The 26,575-nt window shown below is 51.9% G+C and overlaps 1 protein-coding gene across 3 annotated transcripts in view; it reads left to right on the forward strand.

The window, feature by feature from the left end:
* Positions 1-26,575, forward strand: part of NEURL1 (neuralized E3 ubiquitin protein ligase 1) — a 96,119-nt gene that overhangs the window by 65,989 nt on the left and 3,555 nt on the right. For all 3 annotated transcript variants that reach the window (XM_010333116.3, XM_003922230.4, XM_039465031.2), the window contains exons 2-4: positions 8,470-8,711; positions 9,112-9,433; positions 22,487-23,176. In XM_010333116.3, the coding sequence (XP_010331418.1) occupies positions 8,470-8,711; positions 9,112-9,433; positions 22,487-23,176 (1,254 nt within the window). The remainder of the gene's footprint in view (positions 1-8,469; positions 8,712-9,111; positions 9,434-22,486; positions 23,177-26,575) is intronic.

Genomic DNA, 26,575 nt, shown 5'->3' on the forward strand with positions numbered 1-26,575 from the left:
ATCTATAAACTTACTGAGGCCTTACTCCAGCCTAGAGAGGTGGGCAGGGCAGCTATGATGAGCTTCATTTTACAGAGAAACAAATAAGGTCCAGAGAGGTTAAGCAATTCGTCCAAAGTCATACAACAAGCCTGTGGCCTGGTCAGGGTTGGAACCCAGGGCCTCTTGCCTCCAATGCTCATTCTCTGTGCCTCGCCCCGCTGCCCAGAAAGTGAGACAAGACTGTCTCTTGGCTGAAGATGATGATGCCAGCACTGGTTTTCAGGACCGCAGCTTCAGAACAAGATGATCTTGGATGCAGTGGGCTTCAGCAGGGCCTTGACAGGTGGGTGGGGTTTGGAGAGGTGCAGGTGAGGCAGGCTTGAGCAAAGGTGTGGGGGCAGGAAGGCAGAGTGATATGAATAATAATAATAATGATAGCAACCACTTACTGAGTTTTACATGCACCATCTGTTTTAACCATCACAAGAATCCCGTGAAGGTCTGCCATGACCCCATTTTACAGATGAGGAAAGTGAGGCTCCCACGGGTCTTACAGTTAGTGACAGAGCTGCTAGGTTTGGAGGCAGCCAGCTCTGGGTTCAGATCTGGGCTCCTCACTCAATGTGTAAAACTAATTTCAGAGGCTCTGTGCCGGAGTGGCATTGTGGGCATAAATCAAGACACTGCCCTTGAAGCTGTGAGAGGCTGGGCGCTGCTATCAGTATCAGGGCCTCTGCTCTCCACTGGGGTGGCGAGCTCCCCCCATCTCTCCCTGGCAGCCCAGCTGAGCCCAGCCTGGGGCATCTGGGGCTCTGCCAGTGGTTCTGGGGCAGAGCTTGGTGGGGCCATGGGGAGGTCACTCTGGAGGCTATGTGTGTCCAGGCATCTGCCCTGGGACCCTGCTGAGAGGCAGGAATGTGGTCTGCCAGCTGAGGGTCACCCACAGAGCCAGCCAGGCTTGTGTCTGGCAGCTCATAAATGCCCAGGAGGAATGGGGCTGTGGGGGCAGTTTCCACCCTGTCAGCAGCAGCCTCGCCCAAGGAGGGTGCCCCCACTGGGGCTCACAAGAAGCCTGTAAATCTGTCACTTGAGGGCCCTCCCTGGCAGCTCAGCTGAGAGCCAGGTGGCACAACTGGGGCTCTATCCAGTTGCGTGTGCCCTTGTGGAGCAGTTGTGCAGCCCACATGCCCTGCGTTTTGAGGCCCTTTGCTGCAGCTGCTCCCTCAGCCCAGGCTGCCCAGCCCCTCCTGCACACGGTTTTCTCTGAAGCGCCTGCCGTCTTGGACTAGTGGGGAAAAGGAGCGCCAGTACCAGATCCTGAGTAGGGTAAAGGACCCCAGACGTGGCCTCAGGTGCCAGTTTTGCCACGTAACTGCTCTGTGATCACAAGTGACTGGCTTAACCATTCTGAATCCAACTCCTTCATTCGTAGAATAGGGACCTTAAGGGGTTGTTGTCCCAGTGTTGGGAGGACCTGTTGGATAGTGTAGGGAGGAAGCCCCACCCCAAGCTGCCCCCTCTGGACCCTTGGCATCAGAGCTATGCTTAGTTCATTCTCATTTTGCTTTGTTCTCCCCAACCCACCCTCCGCCCCCAAGATTTTAATGCCAGCCGGGATGGAGGAGGGGGTAGCAGGAGCAGGGATGCCGCAGTGGGGGAAGAGGGTCATCCTGATGACGACTGCCAGATTGGACGCTGGTAGTCCATGAGAACAGCGCCCCCTGGAGGACTACTGGGCACAGCGCATCGCGGCCCTGGCCCTGGTTCAGAAGAGTGTGGAGGCCTGAGTTAGGGCTGTAGCCGCAGGGTGGACAGGAGAGGACAGAACCAAGGGGTGCTTATTCCTGAGGCAGGATTGTTAGATTGGGTGAGGGGTGCTCAGGGGCTCCCCTGGAGCCAGGAGCAGAGAGCAACAGGTCAGGAGTGCAGCTGGGGCCTGCCACGTGACGGGAGCCCACAGTCTGTGGCAGGAGACGCCCGGCACACCAGAGAGGGTTTTCAAGTGGTCTCCCCAGAGTGGCTCGGTGGGCGATGATCACACAGGGAGCTGAGTATGGAGAGAAGGGGCTGAGGACACCTGCTCGTGGTGGGCCTGGCCTCCATGGTGGTCCTGTTGGCCTGCCCACACTGTGGGCACGGTAGTCAGTGAGTGGGCTTTGCAGCTCCCAAAGTGCTCTCTCTCCATACCTGGGCAGGGAACCCCCGTTCTGTTTCACAGATGTGGAAGAAACTTAAAGGTTAGGGTGACAAGTCCAGCTAAGCATTGAGGGTCTCCTGGTAGAGGGCCACATCCTAGGCCCTTGCTCAGGGAAGCTGATGGGGGTGCCATGGTGGTCAGAAAGTGCAGCCTCTCTTCTCTCCATCTGAACGAAGATGTGACTTGTTATTTGTATTACAGATTTTAGTTTTTAATTTCATTTTTTTTGAGACAGGGTCTTGCTCTATTGCCCAGGATAGAGTGCAGTGGTGCCATCACGGCTCACTGTAACCTTCCAGGCTCAAGTGATCCTCCCACCTTAGTCACCTGAGTAGTTGGGAGTGCAGGTGTGCACCATCATGCCTGGCTAATTTTCGTATTTTGTTTTTTGTAGAGAAGGGGTTTTGCCATGTTGCCTAGGCTGGTCTTGAATTCCTGGGCTCATGTGACCAGCCTGCCTCTGCCTCCTAAAGTGCTGGGATTACAGACATGAGCCACTGCACCCAGCCAGTTATTCTTTAAATCTAGTATATATTTTCTAAATATAGTGTATATTTACTATATACACATTATACCTCATAAACTAATATATAATGTGTATGTAGTAAAACTCGTCCCTTTCAAGTGTACAGTTTTGTTTTGTTTTGTTTTGTTTTTTGAGATGGAGTTTCGCTCTTGTTACCCAGGCTGGAGTGCAATGGCGCGATCTCGGCTCACCGCAACCTCCGCCTCCTGGGTTCAGGCAATTCTCCTGCCTCAGCCTCCTGAGTAGCTGGGATTACAGGCACGCGCCACCACGCCCAGCTAGTTTCTTGTATTTTTAGTAGAGACGGGGTTTCACCATGTTGACCAGGATGGTCTCGATCTCTCGACCTCGTGATCCACCCGCCTCGGCCTCCCAAAGTGCTGGGATTACAGGCTTGAGCCACCGCGCCTGGCTAAGTGTATAGTTTTGTGAGTTTTGACAGTGTGTACGTTGTGTAACCACTACCACAATCTCAAGATATGGAACATTCTTTCTTTCCCCTTTTTTTTTAAAGAGATAGAATCATGCTCTGTCACCCAGGCTGAAGTGCAGTGGTGCTACCATAGCTCACTCAAATTGAAATTCACATTCCTCAATCAACCTCAAATTCCTAGGCTCAAATCATCTTCCCACTTCAGCCTCCCAAGTAGCTGGGATTACAGATGTGAGACACCATGCCTGGCTAATTTTTTATTTTTATTTTTACTTGTGCAACGAGATGGGGTCTCATGGTGTTGTCCAGGCTAGTTTTTATACTTCCTTCATGTCCCTTTGTAGTCAAATCTCACCCCTGCTTTCATTCTCTGATACCTGCTGGCTCCGTCTCTCTCTAGTTTGCCTTTTCCAGAATATCATACAGATGGAATCATACAGCGTACAGTCCTTTGCATCTGGCTTCTTTCATGTAGCATATTTTTGAGAGCCGTTTTTTTTTTGTTTGTTTGTTTTTGTTTTTGTTTTTGTTTTTGTTTTTGAGACAGAGTTTCGCTCTTGTTACCCAGGCTGGAGTGCAATGGCGCGATCTCGGCTCACCGCAACCTCCGCCTCCTGGGTTCAGGCAATTCTCCTGCCTCAGCCTCCTGTGTAGCTGGGATTACAGGCACGTGCCACCATGCCCAGCTAATTTTTTGTATTTTTAGTAGAGACGGGGTTTCACCATGTTCACCAGGATGGTCTTGATCTCTCGACCTCGTGATCCACCCGCCTCGGCCTCCCAAAGTGCTGGGATTACAGGCTTGAGCCACTGTGCCCGGCCTGAGAGCCATTTTTTGTGTGTGTCTATCAGTGGTTATGTTCCTTTTTATTTTGGAGTAGTGACTGAGTGGAGGTGCCACATTTTTAACTGTTCACCAGCTGAAGTGCATTTGAGTTGTTTGTAGTTTATGTGAATAAAGCTGCTGTACATTTGTGTACAGTTCATTGTGTGGACATGTTTTTATTTCTCGTGCGGAAATGCCCAGAAGTGTGAGTGCTGGGACCTATGTTAGGTGTTTTTCACTTTATGAGAAATTGCCAAACCATTCTCAACATTGGCTTTCCAGGTTGTGTCATATCCCAACAGCAATGTAGGGGGGCTGAGGACGTGGTTTACATTTCTGTGTTTTGGTGGCATACATACATGTATCATGGAGACAACGTAATAGAATGCCATGTATTGCCCTGTGGGCTACATGGCATAGTTTTAGGTGGTACATAAAGTAACTTTTTTTCTTTTTTTTCAGGCAGAATCTTGCTCTGTTGCCCAGGTGGAGTCCACTGCAATCTCACTGCAATCTTGGCTCACTGCAATCTCTGCCTCCTGGGTTTAGGCAATTCTCGTGCCTTAGCCTCCCAAGTGGTTGGGAATACAGGCATGTGCCACTACACCCAGCTAATTTTTATATTTTTAGTAGAGATGGGGTTTTACCATAGTGGACAGGCTGGTTTAGAACTCCTGACCTCAAGTGATCCACCTGCCTCAGCCTCTCAAAGCGCTGGGATTACAGGCATGAGCCACGCCACCTGGCCTGAAGGAACCTTTTTTTCCTGTAGTTTATAGGTTATGAGTGTTCTTTAATTTGCATTTAAAAAATTTATCCAGCATACCAAATCCATGAATTCTTGGCTATTAATGCCTTTTTATTTTTTTGAGACAGACTCTCACCCTCACCCAGCCTGGAATGCAGATCATGGCTCACTGCAGCCTTCAACCCTGGGCTCAAGGATCCTCCCGCCTCAGCCTCCTGAGTAGCTGGGACTGCTGGGACTCAGTATAGGCACGCATCACCACATTCAGCTAATTTGCAAATTTTTTCTGGAGATGAGGTTTTGCTTTGTTGCCCAGGTTGGTTTCCAAGTCCTAGGTCTCAAGTGATCCTCCTGCCTTGACCTCTCAAAGTGCTAGGATTACAGGTGTGACCCGCCTCACCTGGCCTGTTAATGGCCAGTAACAAAGGCCCTGCAGTCAGATTGCTGGTTTGGCTCCTAGGTCCCTTTCTTACTGGTTGTGTGATCCTGGGCAAGCCACTTAATCTCCCTGAGGCACAGATTTGTCATCTGTAAATGGGTTGATAATGTCTCTCCCTGTTTTGTAAGTTTGTTGTAAGGGTGAAACAGTAAGTGTGTGTAAAACTCATAGTTCAGAGCTTGGCAAATGACTACCACTATTATTTGACGCATATGACCCATGCGTGATAGGCATGTGTGTGTATGTATTGTTTCGCACATCCATGTGTACATGAATATGTGTGTGTGTCACAGTCGTGTACATGTGCAGTTCCTGGTCTCAGGGATACGGGAGAGGATGAATGGCCTAGGGTTGGGATTACCTTCGCTTGCTCACAGGTGTACCTGTGTGCCCAAGAGTGTGTCTTTTGGAGGCCATGTGCCTGGGTTCACATGGTGCCCCTGGACCAGAATCCTCCTGACCCCACCTTTTCCATCTGTTCTGCTGCCAGCCAGGGTGCTGGGCCCATGCTGCCCCAGCCCCACCCTCCACCCCCTACCCACGCTGAGATTGACAGGGGTCCTCTCTGGAAGGGAGGCCTTGGGGATTGTCCTTCCAGGGTCTGGGTCTCTGGCCCCTTGTGTCTCCACTGTATTTGCCCGGAGTCTGTGTTTTCTGGACCTTTACTCAGGGCCCCAGACCTCTGGTAGGATGGGTGGGAAAGAGAGGGAGCATTTTGAAGGGATTGCGGCCCTGCAGTTGCTCCATGGATTCTGAGTGGAGGCTGGGGAGGGGGAACCCGGAAGGAAAGGCTCTCAGCAGCAGCTGGGCTCAGCAGGTTTTTAAAAACTGCTTCATGGAGGTGTCATTGACATACACGAAACTGCACGTGTTTAAAGTGTCCAATTTGTTGAGTTTTAACATATGTGCACACCCCTGAAATCATTACATCAAGATAAGGAACACATAGGCCATTGAAACCATCTACTAAAAATAAAAAGATAAGGAACACAGCCACACCGCCAAATGTCCCCTTGTGCTCCTTGATAATCCTGCCTCTCTACCCCACCATCAGAGACATCCACTTATCTGCTTTTTGTTTGTTTGCTGTTGTTGTTTGTTGCCGCTGCTGTTGTTGTTTGTTATTGTTGTTGTTGTTGTTGTTGTTGTTTCTTGCTCTGTTGCCCAGGCTGGAGTGCAGTGACATGATCTTGGCTCACTGCCTGGCCCACTTATCTGCTTTTGATTACTACAGCTCTCATTTGCACTTTCTAGAATTTGATAAAAATGGAAGGAGGGGAAGCATTTTGAAGGGAAAGGAGGCCCTGCAGTTGCTCCATGGATCGTGTACTGCTTTTTTTTTTTCCTTTTTCCTTGAGATGAAGTCTTGCTCTTGTTCCCCAGGCTGGAGTGCAATGGTGCAATCTCGGCTCACTGCAACCTCCGTCTCCTGGGTTCAAGCCATTCCCTTGCCTCAGCCTCCCAAGGAGCTGGGATTATAAGCGCTTGCCAACAGACCCGGCTAATTTTTGCATTTTTAGTAGAGGCGCGGTTTCTCCATGTTGGCCAGACTGGTCTCGAACTCCTGACCTCAGGTGATCTGCCCGCCTCAGCCTCCCAAAGTGCTGGGATTATCGGTTTGAGCCACCATGCTCGGCCTGCTTTGTTTGTAACGTGCTAATTTCACTCACATCATTACTGTGAAATTCACCTATGCTGTTACTCACTTCAGTAGTTCATTGCTCTTTACTGCTGAGTACTATTCCATTGTGTAGATGCACCACGGTGTGTTAGCCACCCACACAGCAGGGGTTATTTTCTCTTATGCTTCCATTTCTACCTGTGGATGCGAACCTCAACAACGTGTGATGTTGCCTTTCACCAGTACATATTCTATGAAACCAAGAGTCAAGCTGCATCTGAGGCTGGCCTGAGCGTAGTGGGCATCTTTTCTAGGCAGGGTACCTGTAGCCAGTGCCACTCTCTGCCCTTCGCCCCAACTGTCCCCTTCCCTGAAATGGCCTACCCTCTGCATTATCCAGAGGCCATTCAGCTTCTTCCAGGCAGCCTTTCCTGACTGTCTGGGTCTCTTATGAGCATTTCCAGCCCTCACAGCCTGACGGCTCCAAAGCCCTCGCACTGTTCAGTTGTTCCCGTCTTGTCTCCTTGGTGAGGACAAGGTGAACTCCTCCTTGTGCCATCCGCTCCTAGTGAGCCTGGCAGGCAGGAATCTGCTCCAGAGAGGCCCGCAGGCTGATGCACAGGGTGTCTGGCTGGCCCGGGGCTGTGGAGACTGCTGTCTGGGGCCCCCGGGGACGTGAGGAGCCGAGATGCAAAGTGGTGCAGAGGGATGCAGACCAAAGCCAACACCACCGGGTGGAGGGCTGGGCCTCGCCCTCTCCCTTCTCTCTGTCTTCCATCTCCTTCCTGGAAACCCCTCCTCCACCTCTCCTCCTCCTCCTCCTCCTCCTCCTCCTCCTCCTCCTCTAGGGAGGCCCAATGCCGAGCTCTTTGCATCATTAAACTCCTGCCTTGGAGGACCAAAATTTGAAACATCCCAGAAGGCCTCTGTCACATTTTGTGGCTTTCTACGGCTCCACCCCCTTCTCCTCCATTCTTCAAGGTTCTCTTTCCCCATGATGACGGGATGGACGGGCTCTACTTCCTGAAGGACAGGGCATGGATCTAGGGGGCTCCACCTGAGCCCCTAGACCCTGAGGCTGTGTTTTAATTAATGCTGCCTGTGCTGCTGAGACTTGTCTTGGAGCCACAGAGTAGAGGCCACCCATTGTGCCAGAGACGGAAGCGTTGTCTTCCCCAAGGTTACAGAGCCAGTTAGTGACAGCCCTGACGACAGGATCCATGCATGTTTCATGTCTGTGTCTCCAGTGCTCAGGACCGAGCTTGGCATTCAGCAGATATGTCATAAATATTTATTGAGTAAAATAAATGAACAAACCAAGGATAGTGGAGTGCTAGTGAGCGGTGGTGAAGGGCAGTGGTAAAGGTGCTGTGCTACCATGGCAGGTGGTGAAAGGCAGAGGGTGGTGGTAATACCAGTGGGGAGAGGAGGTGGAAGAGGGTGGAGGTGGGAGGTGATGGGGAAGGTAGAGGAGAGAGGTGGTGGATAGTGAACCAGCAGAGCATGGTAGGGATGGTGGAGCGGGAGATGGTGAGAGACGGTGGCAGAAGGATGGTGGCAAGGGGTGGCGGCAGTGGTGGAAGTACTGGGCTCCGGGTGACTTCTGTTTATGCCCAGCCTCTGCCCTTCCCTAGGGGACCCTGGTCTGGCTCTTGGACCCGTCAAGTTCTCTGACACCGTGGCCTGTTCCTTTGCAGACTCCATCGGAGGCCCCTTCCCCGTCACCTCTCACCGATGCCACCACAAGCAGAAGCACTGCCCACCGGTGCTGCCAGGTGGGGGGCTCCCAGCCACGCCGCTGCTCTTCCACCCACACACCAAGGGCTCCCAGATTGTTATGGACCTCAGCCACAAGGCCGTCAAGAGGCAGGCCAGCTTCTGCAACGCCATCACCTTCAGCAACCGCCCGGTCCTCATCTACGAGCAAGTCAGGCTGAAGGTGGGCCTGCCTCCCCACTCTGCCCCCGTCCCTGCCCCCCACACCCACCCCCTCGCTTCTCTCACTGCATCTCCCGGGCCTCTGGACTCTGTCCCTCAGCCACTGCCTGCTGCCACCCTCACCGCCACACCCTGCCCTCGCCTTTCCTCTCTGTTGCCCCTCTTCCTTCTTTCTTATGCCTTTCTCAACCTCCCTGTGTGATAAGGAAGGAACCAGGAGGGCGGTGGCCACGGGAACCCCTTGCTGTCTTCCCAGCAGGGAGGGCTCCGGGGAGGGAATGGTGCTGGAATGCTGGGCAGGCTGCCCTGGGGCACTCCAAGGAGCCCACCCAAGGGGGGTTGCCCTTGGTCTGACTGACCAAGTGGGAGAGGGTAGGCTGAGGCCACTCCCTGCCACCCAGATCACCAAGAAGCAGTGCTGCTGGAGCGGGGCGCTGCGGCTGGGCTTCACCAGCAAGGACCCGTCCCGCATCCACCCTGACTCGCTGCCCAAGTACGCCTGCCCCGACCTGGTATCCCAGAGCGGCTTCTGGGCCAAGGCACTACCCGAGGAGTTTGCCGATGAGGGCAACATCATCGCGTTCTGGGTGGACAAGAAGGGCCGCGTCTTTCACCGCATCAACGACTCAGCTGTCATGCTGTTCTTCAGCGGGGTCCGCACGGGCGACCCGCTCTGGGCCTTGGTAGACGTCTACGGCCTCACGCGGGGCGTCCAGCTGCTTGGTGAGTGCCTGCCCCAATGGCCCCTTGGTGCAGGGGACACCCCTCAGCCTCTGGGCACTGCAGCCTGACACTGTTCAACCCCATCAGGCGTAGGGAGCCCTCCCTGATGGTGCTAAGGGGAACAGGGGTAACCCTGGGAGCCTTGGTGTGAACTGCAGAGAGCGCCTTTCCTCCAGGCCCGAGGCTTTGCAGGGGAACCTGGGTGTGTTTTCTGCTCTGTGTAGCGTCTCAGGTGGTGCTTTGGGCAGTGTGCACCCTTCACAGTCATAAGTGGCGGTCTCAAAGACCATCACCCCAGCAGTAATTAAATAAATCGTTACAACACCACAGTTCACAGAGCACTTACTATGTGCAAGGCACTTCATTCTTGCCTGTTCTTATAGCAACCCTGGAAGGGAGAGCCCTCGATTGGGTAGAAACTCATGTCCGAGGAGGTTGCATCATGGTTTCAGGTGCCCCGGCCCCAGAGGGGTAGAGCCAGCCCTGAGTCTCCAGCTCCAAAGCCAGCTCTCAGCCCCTGGGCTCTGCAGCCTCCCAGGAGGCTGGGTTCCAAGCCCACCTAGTGCTTTTTTCCAGGGATGTTGGATGAAAGGGCGGGATTTGGGGGCAGAACGCACTGGGGGAGCTAAGACTCTTGGCTGCTCCCGGGTCCCCAGTGTAAGTTAGGCTCTTTCAGGACAGTGAGAGAGCGAGGAGGAGGAGCCTCAGGAGGCAGCCTGGCATGCTCAGGAGCCAGCTTCCCTGCTACGGCACGCATGCCGAGGCTGGAAGCGGACGGGAGAATCTCCGACTTCCTAGGGTTCACGCAGTGAGTTGGTGGTTAAGGTGGGATTAGAACTCAGATTACCTGACTCCCAGACCAGGCTCCTTCCCACCTGGCTCTCATTGTGCATGGGCGCTCAGGTGCACATGGGCACACGTGACTCTGGTTACAAATCAGGCCATCGGCAAACTGGTTTTGTCTCCAGGTGAAGGCTGCGCAAGCCTCAGCTTCCTCGTCTGTGAAGTGGGTTGGTGGGAAGATTAAATTCCATCATGGAGGCTGTGAGTAAAGTGCCCAGCACAGTCCCTGGTACCAAGTATATGCTCAAGCGACACTTACTCCTTCCATCTCCCATCTCTACCCGCCTCTCCCTCCAGAGAAACAGGCCATAAAGGCGGTTGAAAAACTTTTTTTTTTCCTTTCTGACTTCAGAGTGTAGAAACAGTGAAGCTCTTCTTTCCACAACACCTTTATTTGAGCAAAAAGTCAGTGATGGTAAAAACAAAGAAATGAGTCAGAAGCCTTTCTGTTTGTTGTGTTCCGAACATCAGGAAGCTGTTTTTATTAGCTGGTAGTTTGGGAACTTTCTGTTTTTTGACTCAATAAAAGTGTTTCTACTTTCACAATGACAAGTTAAGAGCCTGGAACTGGGCTGTTCTGGGCCTCAGCAACTTCGGAAGGGAGCCCAGGTGCTTTGCGTTTTCTCTGTGAAATGGGTGTACCTGCAGCTGGGGGCAGAAAGGGCTGCGCTCTTGACCCCGGGCTACAGAGACTGGTAGAGCCTAGCCTTGTGCTGTACTAGGTAGGGGTGGGACCTCAGTTTCTTCTTCTGTAAAGTGGGTCTAAATGCTTTCTCAGGGTTCTTTGGAGGCTCAAAAGCTGACTTGAGGAGCAGCTGATGCACAGTAGGGAGTCAGTGGCTGTCATTCATTCCCACCCATGCTAGGGAGGGCAGTTCTTAACTCAGGCTAGAGCGAATGCCTCGGTGTTGCTCTCGTGTCCTCAGGGCCCCACACTTCAAGGCACGGGAGTCCCAGACCTTGAGTTTAAGCTCTAACCTGACCACTTCTGCCTGAGCCTCAATCTTCCCATCTGTATAATGGTTGTGAAGGCTCTGACAGCCCAGGACTCAACCACATGGTGGAAGACAAAGAATGTCTCTGCTCCTGAGGAAGCCACAGACTTGTTGAGCGGTGGGCAGGTGAAGGCAGTGGGGCAACATTCTTGCTTTTCCCTAAGCAAAAAGTGCCCTTCCTTACAGTCCCCACTCTGGCTTCAAGGCCAGCCCCCAAACCCCCTCCTCCTTGAAGCCCTCCTGCTTGAAATTCTCGTCTCCATCCTTGTGTGCCACTAAGTGGTGCTGGCGCTTCTCTCAGCTCTGAGCATTGGCAGAGCCTTGGTCCTCTTCCCTGAAACACTGGGAGGAATCCATGTCTCACCCAGTTGGGCAGCTCTCCAGGGTGGAGGCTTCTGCCTGACCTGCAGAGGATGCGGCGGTGGGTAGGGGAGAGTAGTGGGGTGGGGATGAGTGGGTGGATGGATGCCTTGTTAGATGAAGGAAAGGGGGGGTGGGTAGGTGGGGGCCGAGGGAGACCCAGCCCTGCCCACAGACAGTCCAGGCTCAGGGGGAAGTTAGGGGGATGAAGCAAACACTCCAGACGATGCCAGCGCTCCAACCCAAGAGTAGCCAGTAAATTGCTAACCGCTGTGGTCATGGGAGCCCTTCCATCTGCCGAGATGGTTTCTATCCAGTTATCTCATTTAACGCCTCCAAAGCAGGCCCCACAGGGAGTGTTTTTTATCTCCATCTGGCAGGGAGATAACTGAGGCCCATGCAAGGCCTGGCTTGCCCATGTAGGGATGTGGCAGAGCCGGGACTTGAACTCGGTGTTCTGATGCCAAAAGCAATGCCTTTCCCATTACCCTCCAGCTGGTTTAAACATAAAAGGAGGCAGGAAGTCAGAGGAGGCTAAGGTCAGTGGGGGAGGATGGAGGCCAGGAGGGCTTCTTGGAAGAGAAGGCTTGGGCTGGGCCTGCAAGTTCCAGGAGGGTCCTGGCACATGGGAATGAAGTGGAACATGCCAGGTGGCATGGGGCTTCCCGCCCTCAGGGGCTGAGGAGGGCGTGGAGAAAAATCTGAAAGGCCCACCCTGGGCCAGAGCCCAGGTGGCCTGACCTGATCCAGCCCCATCCCCCGTGACTATAAATGGGTTTGCATGCAGTGTTTTCAGTTGCATTTGGAGGTCCCGACAGGCTCCTCTCTGCATACCCGATAAGGCTGAGGCCCAGTTGATTCTGTCCCAGCCGTAAATCACCATAATCCCTGGGTATTTTCCAACACTGATTATGGCCCCTAAATTCGATTGGCAGATTAAGATATCCCTTCATTTTATTCTTCCTGATTTTTTTTTTTCCGGTAAAGAGAGACACACACAGAGATTCATCCAGAGATCTCCTGAGGTGGGCATGATCTCTCCACCTTTGTTCGCGCCTGTCCTCTGAGATACTCCCCTCTACCCCAGGCAGCCTCAGGGTCAGCCTCCTTCCCTGCCTTCTCTTCCTCTCCACCCCACTTCCCGCCCCTCCCTCTCTCCATCGCCTGCCCCTTCGATGCATCTGTGTCTTTCTGGGCTGTTCTGGCTCCCTCCACCCAGATCCTCTCGCACTTCTTGCTTTCCCTGGTCTTGGTGTTTCTCTCCTCTGAAGAAGGTAGCTGTTGTCTTGGTGGCTCTGAGGCTGGGTCAGTCTTTCCTGGGGTGATTGTCCCCCAAACCAATGTCTGATCTTTGGGGATTTTCTGCCAGGCCTGTCCCTGTCCGCTCTGGAACCTGTGGTCAAAGCCCTCCCAACTGCAACTGCTCTGTGTTTGTTCCTTAGACCAGAGGCTTCCCAGGGTAGCTGGCACTGAGTAGGTATGAAAGGCCATGGGTGGATGAGTTGTGTCCCCAGACAGAGTAGAGGCACATGGTGGAATCTCCTCCCTGCCCTGACCAGAATCCAAGCCCACAATGGTGCCCATGCCACAGCCCCAGCAGGCCCTCCCCTCCGTTACGCTGTAGTTCAGCAGATCACCTCTCTCTTTGGGGCACCCTGGCCTAAGCCCAGGCTAGTATCTCCAAGAATAACAGCTTCCAACCTCCAGGGAGAAGGACTCGCCAGCAACTAAATAAACACAGGTTTTTATGGGGTGATTAATACATGGAGAAAGAAGCTGCTATCCCTGTGTCTCAAGGTCTCCTTGATCTTCTCAGAAACGTCAATTCAGGAAGAGTGCTGTGAGTCCCGGCAAGAGGCTGCTAGGCCAAGAGCCCACTTACAGGGTGCTCCAGAGCATCCCTCAATGCCCACCACAGCCTAGGCACTATGTGGGGGACAGGTGGGAGACAGAAGAATCGAAAACCCAGCCGCTCTCCTGGAATAGCGTTTTCCCTGGGGATCGGATAACTGATGCAAGGTGGTCCAAGTTCAGTTCTGCAATTAGGTATGAGCTGAAGAGTAAAACTGTGTATATATGTGGGAGGGGAGTGCAGCTGGAAAGTAATCCAGGAGGACTCCCTGTGGGAGACAAGTTTTAAGGAACCAGGCAAGGTGAAAAGAATGGATTGGTTGAGGAACAATTTAGCTCAGACGGAGGGGTGTCCACAGGCACAGAGGTGGGGAATTGGCAGTCAGTAGGGGAGCAGATCCAGGAGGGGAAGGAATGAAATGGAAAGGTAGTGGGTGACTTGTGGAGGTGAGGGGTGTGTACAGGTGTGAGTATATGGATGCATCACAGGGGAGACAGCCCTGAGAGTCCAAAGCTTCCAGCAGCTTCTGTGCTATCAGGATGTTCAGTAAGAGGGACTGGCTGGTTGACAGCGAAGTACGAGACCCAGAGATGGGGAGGGGCCTGCCCAAACTCTCCCAGCTGCTCATCAGCCAGGCCAGGCCTGGAACCCAGATCTCTCAGGCTGAGAGGTCGGAGGGAGGAGGTTATCAACACATCTAAATGGTGGGGCTGAGCCCTGGAGGGTTCTAGGAGGGGATGAGGTGGGGGCTCCTGAGGGCTTATGGCATTCTGTTCCATCCCTCACCATGCACAGCTTCCCAGGTCTTGGTAAAAGCCCCACACCTGCCTACTGAGGAGAGACTCTCAGGGTGGGCTTCTGAGGGTCACGGGCTGCTGGGTGGGTTATAGGGCCTGGGTCAAGTCCCGTATCTACGGTGTGCCTCAGCTAGGCGGCACTGAGAATAAGTGATCCCCAGCCCAGGACCACACTGCCATCTGGGGCTTCCGCTTCCCAGGATAAACCAATATTTACCCTCAGTTGTCACTGCCAGGGGTGAAGAGGCAAATATTAGTTTAAGGAGCCTGAGGCGGCTCTCAGGCTGAGGGAAATAGTTGAGGCTGCCAAGCATGATTTCTTTTTCCTTGATGATTTTCATTTCTTTTTCATTAAGAAAAAGTCTGGCTTTTCCTTCTGATTCACGGGCTCTCCGGCACTTCCTTTATGCTTACCCCAAATTTTGCCAGTTATATCAGCACCCCACACCAAACCCTCCCCTCTACCAGGAGGCTTTCCCAGACCTCCTCCATTCAAAATGACCCTTCTTCCTCCTAACCAGCAGAAGCACATGGAGATCTAAGCGGTATAAGCAGCTTTCAGTCACATATTGTCCGGCTCTTTAAGGAGACAGCATGTATCCTCTTTGTATATAAAGGAAGGTATTATGGTGCCCATTTTGAAGACAAGGAACAGAGTCTCAGAGAGGTCTGATAACTTGCCTGAGGTCACACAGCCGGCAGTTGGTGGAGCTGGGATTTGAATCCAGGAGCTTGGGCTATATTACCTTCCAGCTTCTATATACGTGTGAGTCCATCTGATTTCCCTATTAAGTCTGGATACCCGACAAGAGCAAGAACTGTGGTCTTTCTGTGCCTTCCAGAATCGAGCTTACGAGAGCTCAAGACATCAAGAATCAGCTGCACATGTTGGGCACAGATAGGCCATAGGGGCCCAGCAGTGCTGGTACAAGGAAGATGGGCAGTGCAGTGCCCAGGATGCCGGCTTCAGTGGGGAAGGTGGGTCAGCCGGCCTTGTAGTTCCCCGGAGGCTCCCGAGGGCTTCGTCTGGTTTGGTTGTTCCTAGTGCACTCTGGTTTTCTACCACAGTGAATATATATAAAGTTGAATCACATGTAATTGCCAGCATTGGATTATTTTTAACTTACAGAAATGGCAATCTCATGTTTGCCCCTAGCATCTCTTGGGCCTAAGAGATTGTACTGGGGGCCTTGGAGAGAGTGGTGGGGCTCAAGGTAGGTTGTATGTGGAGGGAGGAGCTGGGGCCTTGCAGTGTTGGGGACAAAGCCTTCATTTCAGATGCAGGAGACTGACTGAATCAGGACTTGACCTGGCCACTCACTAGCTCTGGGCAGTTCTCAGCTTCTCTGTGCTTCAGCCTCCTCATCTATTATTTGGGCATAATTAAACACGCCCCACTTACCTTACAGATGTGGAAATGCGTTTACACAAATGTGAAGGGCTTTTGTCTTTAGGTTAAAAAGGAATACCTAATTTAAAAACACTGTCCTCTCCCATCAAAAAAAGCCAACCCCTCAAATCAGCTCTCCAACTGGAAGAGGGAGCCTTGAACCCAAGTCCCTGTATTGGAAAACCATGCAGTCAAAATTGGAACAAGATCTGTGCTTCTCCAGCTGGGTTCCTCGGAACACTGGGGTTCGCATCTTGGAGGCTGCAGAGAAGGGCAGAGAGAGGGTGAGGGGCGGGTGCTGTGCCCACCCCCTAGACTTCAGTCAGAGCTTTGGGTTCTATTGGACAAAAGGATCCCATTGCTTTTTAAAAAAAGTTTGAGACCCACTAGACCAGATGATTCCATAAATCTATGGGATCCTGTGGCTTGAAGATTCTCTGAATCTTAAAGTCTGTGACTGTGAGTGATTCTAGGATGTTCTGCCCTTCCCTCTGTGAGCCCCAGAAAGCATGTTTGTTTCTCCTAAATTTCTCGTGGTTGGGTTTAAAGGCAGAGGGTGGAGGTGGGTGCTGGGAGGGGTGTAGAACCCCCTTGCCTGTCCAAGCCAGGCACCCACCCTCCCCCCTCCCTCCCATGCCCCGTGCCAGATACAGACCAGCAGGAGGATGTTTATGGAGACAGTAAAGGGCTGGCAGCGCCTCCCAAACAGGGGCCAGCAGATACCCGCCAGCAGGCCAGGCGGCTGCAGCCTGACCCACGGTTATAGATTAGCCCGTGCTCCGGATGTGAGAACATCAACAAATAAGACTCTCAGGCTGACGGCAAGCTCTGCCTCAACAGAGGCCTGCCCTGAGGTCCCCATACCCAGGTCCTGCCTTGGTTATCCTGCACTGCTGGCAGTGTATGGCAGGGCTGGTGGCTTTCTGGGCGACAGCTGGCCATGGGGCCCTCCTCAGTCTGTCCCCTCTCCCTCGCACTCCTGCTCTTCACTAGGTGTTTGCTGACAGTTTTCTCACCTGGAAACCTCTCACTTTTGTCAACTGAAACTTTCCTGTCCTTCAGGCCAGATCAACTCCTGTGTCTTCCAGAATACCTTCCCTAGCCCACTCTGAAACAGGAAGGGGATTTCAGCCTTAGTTAGGGATCTTGATCCTAAAGGGGATATTTATTGTAAAGCAGAGAAGACTCAGAGAGAGCCCCAGGGAGGGTATCTGGGACACACATGGATTCCCACCAGGAAGAGTTTTTCTAAGTCATAGTTATTCCAAGGTGGGGGATAGGTAGCCTTGGGAGGTGGTAAGCTTCCTGACCCCAGGGGCGTTCTAGCCTCTAGCCAGGCCGAGAGAGATTGACACGGATAAATGGATTTCCTAGTTCCTTAGTTCCTCTAAGGTCCTGTCTAATCCTAGATGCTAAGAGTCTGGTATCTAAATTGTATTCAGACATTTTCCTGGCTCTTCCGGGCAGGTGTAGTGGCTCATGTCTGTCATCTCAATACTTTGGGAGGCCAAGGCCAGCAGAGCACTTGAGCTGAGGAGTGCAAAAGCAGTCTGAGCAACATACCGAAACGCTATCTCTACAAAAAAATACAAAAATTTAGCCAGGCGTGGTGATATGTACCTGGTCTCAGCTACTTGGGAGGCTAAGGCATGAGACTTGCTTGGACCCGGGAGGCGGAGGATGCAGTGAGCCAAGATTGTGCAGCTGCACTCCAGCCCGGGTGACAGAATGAGACTCTGTCTTAAAAAAAAAAACAAAAACAAAAAACACCTGCCTTTAAGCCTTGCCCCTTTCACTGGCTCTTGGCTCCCAGGGCCCAGGTCCTGGCTCCTCTCTCTCCCAGACCCCCTGCCCAGCCCAGGGCTGGGCACACAGTAGGTCAGTGAGTAGGGCCCCCAGCACCACCTAGAGGAGAGGAAACGCATGCCCGGGACCTCCCTGTCGTGGCAGGGCCTGCTTATTTCTGCTCTAGCCCAGGGTGTCTGTAGAGCCACTGCCGGGCACCGGAACAGGCGAGAGCTGAAGACTGACAGGTTCTTTCCCGAATGATGGGCCATGCAAGGGGAGTCAGCGGAGTGGCTTCTCCTCATGGCCTTGTGCCGTCTCCGTCCTCCACAGCGGGCGGTTGCGTGTCCTGGCACCGATGATGTAACTTGTTGCTTCCGAATGTGGGGCTACCCTACTGCTTGGGGTGACAGGTTGCCCATCTGGTTTTTCTAAGCCCTACCCATCAAGTGGTGCAGCCCTGGGCTGAGGTTGGTCCCATGGTGTTCTCCCGTGGCTTGGGGGGTCCCGGACAGTGCGCTGACTTGGAATCAGTTCACTCAACTGTGACCTTTGCAGTCCCTTCTGCAGAAGATACTCTGACCAGCTCCTGTGTCTCAAGTTTCATCTATTTCAGGGCCTCAACACAGCTGGCCTCACTGATGGGATGGTTATTTTGGAGCTGCTGGCTGCCTGCAGCTGCTCCTGACCCCGAGGGGTGGAGCGGGAGAGAAGACAGACTTGGGCTGGGCACTGTTCTGTTTTTAGCTGTTTCCCAGCGGCTTCCATCCCTCCCCTCCCAACTAGCAAGATTCCAAGCAAGGCTAAAGGGATCTTCTTCCTACCCTCTTCTTCTCTTTGTACATCCTCTGCTGTTTCTCCTTCCTCTCTTCCTTATCTTCTCACCTCTGTGTTTTAGCTGCTGCTTCTTGGTCTTTAGTGATTTCGTTCACTGAATATTTCCTGGGTGCCCATCATGACTCATGTGAAGTCCTACATTCAGGTTCAGAAAGCCCATGGTCTGAGGACAGGTGGACCTGACTTGGTTGAGACTGTGCTCAACCCAAGCAAATATTAATATCTGAAGCTATCAGGTAGCTTCTGGATGCTGGGAGTGGTCCCACTTTACCTCTGATCTTCTCAACAACTCAGCGCAGGTATTATTACCGCTGTTCTCTAGGTGAGCAATTTGAGGCTGGAACGAAGGTTGCTTACCCAACTAGCCAAGTGCAGGGTCAGACATTTAAACCCAGGCCTGATGCAGACCTGGATCACCCTAAAGCCCATGCACTTTCTTCGGAACCATGTGGCTTTTCGCATGCCAATAACAATGGCTCATATTAACCTAATGACTATGCCGGGTCTCCTGTTAGGTGCCCTGTGTACCTGACTCCTTTTCATCCTCACAGCTTCTCTTTTAAGGGGAGTATTAGCTACTGATTTTATGTAAATCAGTAGATGCTGATTTCACTGCCAAAGAGGCCCCAAGAAGTTCAGCTATTTTTCCAGCCATATAGCCTTGTCATACAGGAAATGGCAGAGCCAGGGTTTAACCCTAGGCTGACGACTTCAAATTCATTGCACTTAACTGTGCTCCTGTCCTGCCTACTAGTATATGAGTGTTGGTTATGGAAAAAATCCTAATGTACTTTTAGGTAGCATTATTAGAAGTACAGCATACATACCAAGGGAGGTGATGGCCACACTGTGCCTTGAGCCAGTTGGTGCACATCTGGAGTACTGAGTTTGGTTCTGTTAATTGTCTAAGAGGGTGGAAGGTATGTGGGCAGTCTGAGTATTCCCTGAGAATTGTCTTCAGTACTGGGCTGATAGGCAGCCTAGGAGGTAGTGGGTTAGATACAGGGAGATATATTTTGGTTTGAGAGAAGGGAATACTCTTTTAAAGACTGATGAACTCCACAGTGGAACAGGTTGGCTGGGAGTTAGTGAGCACCTGGTAGTGTGCATGTGTAAGTAGATGAGGACTCCTGAAAGGGCAGAGAGACCAGAATAGCTTGCATCCAGCTCCATTCAGAGCTCTGTTCTGAGGGTCTGCCCAGTGCCAGGAGCTCTGGACTGATTGTGTGGGCCCTGTGACAGTTGTGTTCCTGGAGGCTCTGGCTGGGTATCTGAGTGACTTGATTCCTCTTCTCCCTACTGTTACTGCCCCTTCGCCTCCGTCTCCCACCCTCTGGAGTTCCCAAGGGCCGGTCCTGGACTTCTGGAGGGGTGAGGGAGCAGGGACCATTCCCCAGGGTCCAGATTGGCCCACAGGCCTTCCCCAGCTCTGCACCATTTGTCTCTCCCACTTCTCCCCTGCACAGGCCCTCCTGGACTCTGCCTCTGCAGCCCCCCAGCCTCTCTGCACCATCACTGTCACAGAGTCAATTCCCTGGAATAATCACATTTTCTGGCCGGCTCCCTCCTCCTCGCTAACATGATTCCGGGAAACCCCAATCAGCCAGGTCCCAGGAGGCTTCTCCAGAGCTTCGGGAGTCTTGAGGGGAAGGGCCCACACCCAGAGCTTTCTGGGGGCCAGACTACACAGTTCCTGGAAGGGGCAGCGAAAGGGCCAAAGAAAAGACGGAGGTTTAGTGACCATGCCTATGTTTAGCTGGAGCTGAATTCTGGCGTTTGCTGTCCCTACCAGACCAATCCCCCAAGCTTTGCTATCATACCTGAGAACCCCAGATTCTCCCTTGGAGAGGTTGAGAGAAGGCTGGAAGGAAGGGATGGTGTGGTTTACCATGGCACCAGCCAAATTTGGAGAGACTGACTCACACAGAAGGGCTTCACTAAACAAGGAGGGTCTGGAAGTGAAGAATGTGGCATTGGGAGTTGGACAGACCTTTTCTCAATCCTGGATCTGCCACTTGGCGGCTGTCGTAACATCTCTGAGCTTTATCTGTAAAACGGGAGCACTTCCACAGGCTGCTGTAAGGATGAATCGCAGGGTAATTCATGAAGCACAGTGATTACTTTTTTTTTTTTTTTTGAGGTGGAGTTTCACTCTTGTTACCCAGGCTGGAGTGCAATGGCGCGATCTCGGCTCACCGCAACCTCCGCCTCCTGGGTTCAGGCAATTCTCCCACCTCAGCCTCCTGAGTAGCTGGGATTATAGGCACGCGCCACCATGCCCAGCTAATTTTTTGTATTTTTAGTAGAGACGGCGTTTCACCATGTTGACCAGGATGGTCTCGATCTCTTGACCTCGTGATCCACCCGCCTCGGCCTCCCAAAGTGCTGGGATTACAGGCGTGAGCCACCGCGCCCGGCCACAGTGATTACTTTTAGTGTAAGTTATAGGACTCCATAAAGTAGAACATAACACAGCCATTAGAAGAATATGGTAGCCGGGCGCAGTGGCTCAAGCCTGTAATCCCAGCACTTTGGGAGGCTGAGGCGGGTGGATCACGAGGTCAAGAGATCAAGACCAACCTGGTCAACATGGTGAAACCCCGTCTCTACTAAAAATACAAAAAATTAGCTGGGCATGGTGGCGCGTGCCTGTAATCCCAGCTACTCAGGAGGCTGAGGCGGGAGAATTGCCTGAACCCAGGAGGCGGAGGTTGCGGTGAGCCGAGATCGCGCCATTGCACTCCAGCCTGGGTAACAAGAGTGAAACTCCGTCTCAAAAAAAAAAAAAAAAAAAAAAAAAAAAAGAAGAAGAATATGGTGTTGGAAACAGTTATTGGCATGGAGAGGTGGTCAGGATATAGTAGTGAAAAAAGCTACCACGTTCTTAGCCTGGAGTCCATGCCCATGGATGGCTTCATGTAGTTCATGAATGCCGAGACATTCTCCACAAAATTTAGTGAGAATGCGCATTTTTTCTGGGGAGATGAGTCAATGTCATCATTACATTTTCAAAGTGATGTATTACATATAAAAGGTTAAAAACAAGTGATGTGTGATGTGTATATAGCATGACACAATTTTGCATTAAAAAAGGAACCAACTCGGTATGGTGGCTCACACTGCTTATCATAGCACTTTGGGAGGCTGAGGCAGGAGGATCGCTTGAGCCTAGGCGTTGGAGATCAGCTGGGCAACATGGAGAAATCCCATCTCTACCAAAAAAACAAAAAACAAAAAAACAAACAACAAAAAAACCAAAAACAAAAAAAACAAAAAACAAAAATTAGCTGGGTGTGGTGGCTCACACCGCTAATTATAGCACTTTGGGAGGCTAAGGTGAGAGGATGGCTTGAGCCTGGGAGGCGGAGGTTGCAGTGAGCTAAGGTATCGCCACTGTACTCCAGCCTGGGCCACACAGCGAGACCCTGTCTCAAAAGCAACAAAAATACCCAAAAATACAGCCTTTAAAAAGGCTGAAAGGTCATACATCCAAATATTAAAAATGCTTTTCTCTCTGGGTGGTGGGCTTACAGGCGATTATTTTTTCTTTTTGCTGAACTGGATTTTCTACAAAATAACCGTTTCGTATTTTCTATAACGTGTATGTTTTAAAGAACGACTTTGATTCCGTTAAGCCACTTTCAAAAGGATATCTTGGATAGATGTACTTCTCCCAGCCTGTGTCCTAACGTGGCAATGGTAGCCTTAAAAGGTGATTGCTAAGGTTAGATGAGACAATGTACACAAAGAGGGTGTGTGTGTTTGCGGAGGTGGGGTGTTAGGCCTTCATCAGTGCACTCGACAGACGGTTACTGTTTGTCAACGGAGTGCTCGGTGCTAGGCATAAGACGGAGGGCGCCCAGGAGTTAAATTTTTGAAAATTTTAAATTAAAAGCAATACACGTTTACTGTAGAAGAGGAGGAGGGTACACATGCATAGAGCAAGTTGGAAGTACCCACATGGTTTAAGTTTCGGTGCTTCCCCCACCAATTCCTCTGTTTAAATAGTTAGATGCCCCGCATGAGCCGTTTCTTGACTGTGCCTGCTAATGTTAAGTCACGAGCATCGTGTACTCCATTAGCCATCCGAGATTGTAACGGTGCGCAGGTGCGAGCGGAGGGACGGGGCAGTGGGGCGCGCCGGCGCCACTGCCCGGGATCCCTGCGTGACGCCGCCCCGTGTCTCCCGTGCAGACAGTGAGCTGGTGCTCCCGGACTGCCTGCGGCCGCGCTCCTTCACCGCCCTGCGGCGGCCGTCGTTGCGGCGCGAGGCGGACGACGCGCGCCTCTCGGTGAGCCTGTGCGACCTCAACGTGCCGGTCGCCGACGGCGACGAGGCCGCGCCTGCCGCCGGCTGTCCCATCCCGCAGAACTCGCTCAACTCGCAGCACAGCCGCGCGCTACCCGCGCAGCTCGACGGCGACCTGCGCTTCCATGCCCTGCGCGCCGGCGCGCACGTCCGCATCCTCGACGAGCAGACGGTGGCGCGCGTGGAGCACGGGCGCGACGAGCGCGCGCTCGTCTTCACGAGCCGGCCCGTGCGCGTGGCCGAGACCATCTTCGTCAAGGTCACGCGCTCGAGCGGCGCGCGGCCCGGCGCGCTGTCGTTTGGCGTCACCACGTGCGACCCCGGCACGCTGAGGCCGGCCGACCTGCCCTTCAGCCCCGAGGCTCTGGTGGACCGCAAGGAGTTCTGGGCCGTGTGCCGCGTGCCCGGGCCCCTGCACAGCGGCGACATCCTGGGCCTGGTGGTCAACGCTGACGGCGAGCTGCACCTCAGCCACAACGGCTCCGCCGCCGGCATGCAGCTGTGCGTGGACGCCTCGCAGCCGCTCTGGATGCTCTTCGGCCTGCACGGGGCCATCACGCAGATCCGCATCCTCGGTGAGTGCCCGCAGCCGCGCCTGGGCGTGTGCCTTTCTTGGATGGGGGGACGATCCGGGTAGGGGACAGAGGGTGAGCTCCCTTCCCCCCCAGGCTTATGATGGTGTTGCTAAGGAATCACGGACACCTAAGGGGAGTTCTGGGCGGGACTCGGTCATCTAGTCAGTAACCCTCAAATGTCACCTGGGAGACTCACCTTGGGCGGGGAGGTTGGGGGAAGCGCGGATTATTGAGTTTGAGGCCCAGAATCCGATCGACCCATAGTCCTACAGACACATAAACAGTCCAGAAGCACACAACCCAGTGACCGCTGAAAAATGAGAGGAAAAAAGGTTTCCCCCAGCAGTTAACTTTTTGAGTCTTGGTTACCATTTCTCCAAAATGGAAATAAAGGTCCCCACCTTTAAGGAAGTTTGTGAGTCCAAATGAGAAAAAGAGGTTGGAATGTCAGTAGTCAGGTGGTGCAGGGTGGTGTCTGGTTAGGGGACGTGGGGTTGCAGAGTTCTGGGCCTGCCTTTTCTGGAGGACACAGGGTTTGAAAGGCCTGGGGGTTGCGCACTGAATTAAGAAAGAAGGAAGATTCTTTATTGCAAGACTTGTCAGAGCTTTTAATATGCAGTGTGATTAAGGAGAGGGTGATGGCGGTTTTGGTGTACAGTTTTTCCAAACTAATTTGACTAGAAATCTTTTCACAAAGTGTCTCTTGGTACTTGTGTACCCCAGAGTGAGCAGGTGTTCAAGCTTTCAAAGTGCTGGTCTTTGAACCAGCTCTGTGAGATTGAGATAGTTTCATTAGACTCACCTGGAGGACCTATTAAAGTGCGGATTCAGCCGGGTTTCATTAGACTCACCTGGAGAACCTGTTAAAGGGCAGATTCAGCTTTGCACTGCCCATTGGCTCACGCCTGTAATCCTAGGACATTGGGAGGCCAGGGTGGGTGGATCACCCAAGGTCAGGAGTTTGGGACTGGCCTGGCCAACATAGTAAAACCCTGTCTCTGCTAAAAATACAAAAATTAGCTGGGCGTGGTGGTGCGTGCCTGTAATCCGTTACTTGGGAGGCTGAAGCAGGAGAATTGCTTGAACCCAAGTGATGGAGGTTGCAAAATGAGCCAAGGGTGATGCCAGTGCACTCCAGCCAGGGCAACAAGAGCTAAACTCCATCTCAAAAAAAAAAAAAAAAAAAAAAGAAAGAAAGAAAAAGTGCAGATTCGTGGACCCCACCTTCAGAGATTTTAATTCTGTAGATCTTGGACAGGTTCTGGACTTCTGAATTTTTTTTTCTTTAGCAAATATGCTTACCCAAGTTTGGAGACCTCTGGGCCTCACAGCGTCTAGCCTAGACCTCAGCCCAGGAAGCTTGATAGATGAGATAATGTGTGTAGATGAGTGAGCGTGAGGTACTGTATGAGATTGGCATACTGGGGGGTATAGGCACCTGTGGATAAATGCACATATATTAATGTATGTAATGCTGTTGGTTTGTGAGAGCATGCAAAATCAGATTAAAAAACAGGACTTCCAACTCTGGAAAGAGACCAAATAAAGATGGAGTGAAACATAAAGGAATGAAAAAGACTAGGGGGAGTCAAGGCAGCCCAGAGGAGGAGTTTGAGGACATGGTGGCTCATGTCTGTAATCCCAGCACTTTGGGAGGCTAAGGCAGATGGATTGCTTGAGGCCAGCAGTTCAAGACCAGCCTGGCCAACATGGCAAATCCCCATTTCTACTAAAGTGCAAAAAAAAAAAAAAAAAAAGCTGGGTGTGGTTGTGCACGCCTGTAAGCCCAGTTACTTGGGTGGCTGAAACAGGAGGATCGCTTGTACCTGACAGGCAGTGAGCTGAGATGGTGCCACTGCATTCCAGCCTGGGCAACAGTGAGACTCCGTCTCAGAAAAAGAAAAAAAAGAGAAAACCAGGAAGGACACAGGCAGATGAATTGGGATTGGGTGAGGAATCAGGATTGGATGAGAATTCAGGATGAATAAAAAAAAATTGGGCTGAGATGAAAAAAAAAAAAAAAGTCAAGCTGATTTCACTGACCAGGAGATACTACTTCTCAGAAAAAGGAAATTACATAAGAGTAAGGAGGTACTCTGTTCCCTCAGCACCATCTAATAATAGCTAAGCAGCTTTCCAGTAAGGCTTCTATTGCCCAAAGAGGCTTACTAGACTGGAGCAAACGGGAGGCTTAAAAACAATCCAGATTTACCTCTTTCAAGAGGGAGATAGGCCAGGATGGGTGCTGAAGAACCACCCAGAATTCAATATACATTCAACAGATGTTCCTGATCTGTTTGGCAAATTGGGCATCTTAAGCAGCAAATTGGTGTTTGAAGATCCTGACTGACTTCAAAGGAATAAGAAACCAGTGACAATCCATGAAGGGTCATTATTAACCTTACAGAGGAATGCTTGGCTTTGTGGCTAGCCTAAGTAAACTAAGAATAGGTTATTTCCTTCACACGTGTATCACAAAACGTACAGCCAGCTCCATACTTATTGGTGAAACATTAGAAATATTTCTAATGAAATGAGGAATATAATAGAGATGGTTTATAGACATTGTTCTGAAAACATTGGCCAATGCAGCAAGGCAAGAAAAGTAAATGGGTGTGAACTCCTGATAGAAGGCGATGATTAACTTGGAAAAATAACACAGGAAGAGATAGCTGTGGGCATCTTTTGAATATTCTTAGACTTAATAACGCTAAATGAATTAGAATTAATAACTACGATAAAAAAAGATCTCATTGGGCACTTAGGTTTGTGCAGGGCATTATGTTAGGGTTTATGAGAGAGTCACAGGTGAATAAGATTTCCTGTTCTAAGCAAGCTTCATGGTTTTACTGTAGAAACAAAGCTGGAGTCCTGGGCACAGAACAAATAATATCCCAGGCTTTGTGGTTGTGTGTCTGGTGTCTCTGTGTGTGTGTGTGTGTGTGTGTGTGTGTGTGTGTGTGTGTGTCTACACGTGTACTTGAGAGAGTAATGTGGTCTGGGGGGAGTCAAGGTGGCCCAGAGGAAGGAGTTTGAGGACAGCTCCCAAAGGCTCCCTGGACAGTCAGCTCTTTGAAGGCAGGGGGCTGTCTCCAGCTTTCTGTCTGCACAGGGCCTGGTACCTCCTAGGCCCTTGGTAAGGATTTGTTGAAGGGAGGAGAGAAGGAAGGAGGGAAAGAGGAAGGCAAGGATTGTTGAAAAGGAGTGGAAGGCTGGGTGCAGTGGCTCACGCCTGTAATCCCAGCACTTTCAGCGGCTGAGGTGGGTCGATCACGAGGTCAGGAGACCGAGACTATCCTGGCCAACATGGTGAAACCCTGTCTCTACTAAAGTACAAAAAAATTAGCTGGGTGTGGTAATGTGTGCCTGTAATCCCAGCTACTTGGGCGGCTGAGGCAG

Source organism: Saimiri boliviensis, chromosome 12, assembly GCF_048565385.1.
Source record: "Saimiri boliviensis isolate mSaiBol1 chromosome 12, mSaiBol1.pri, whole genome shotgun sequence".
Lineage (NCBI taxonomy): Eukaryota > Metazoa > Chordata > Mammalia > Primates > Cebidae > Saimiri > Saimiri boliviensis.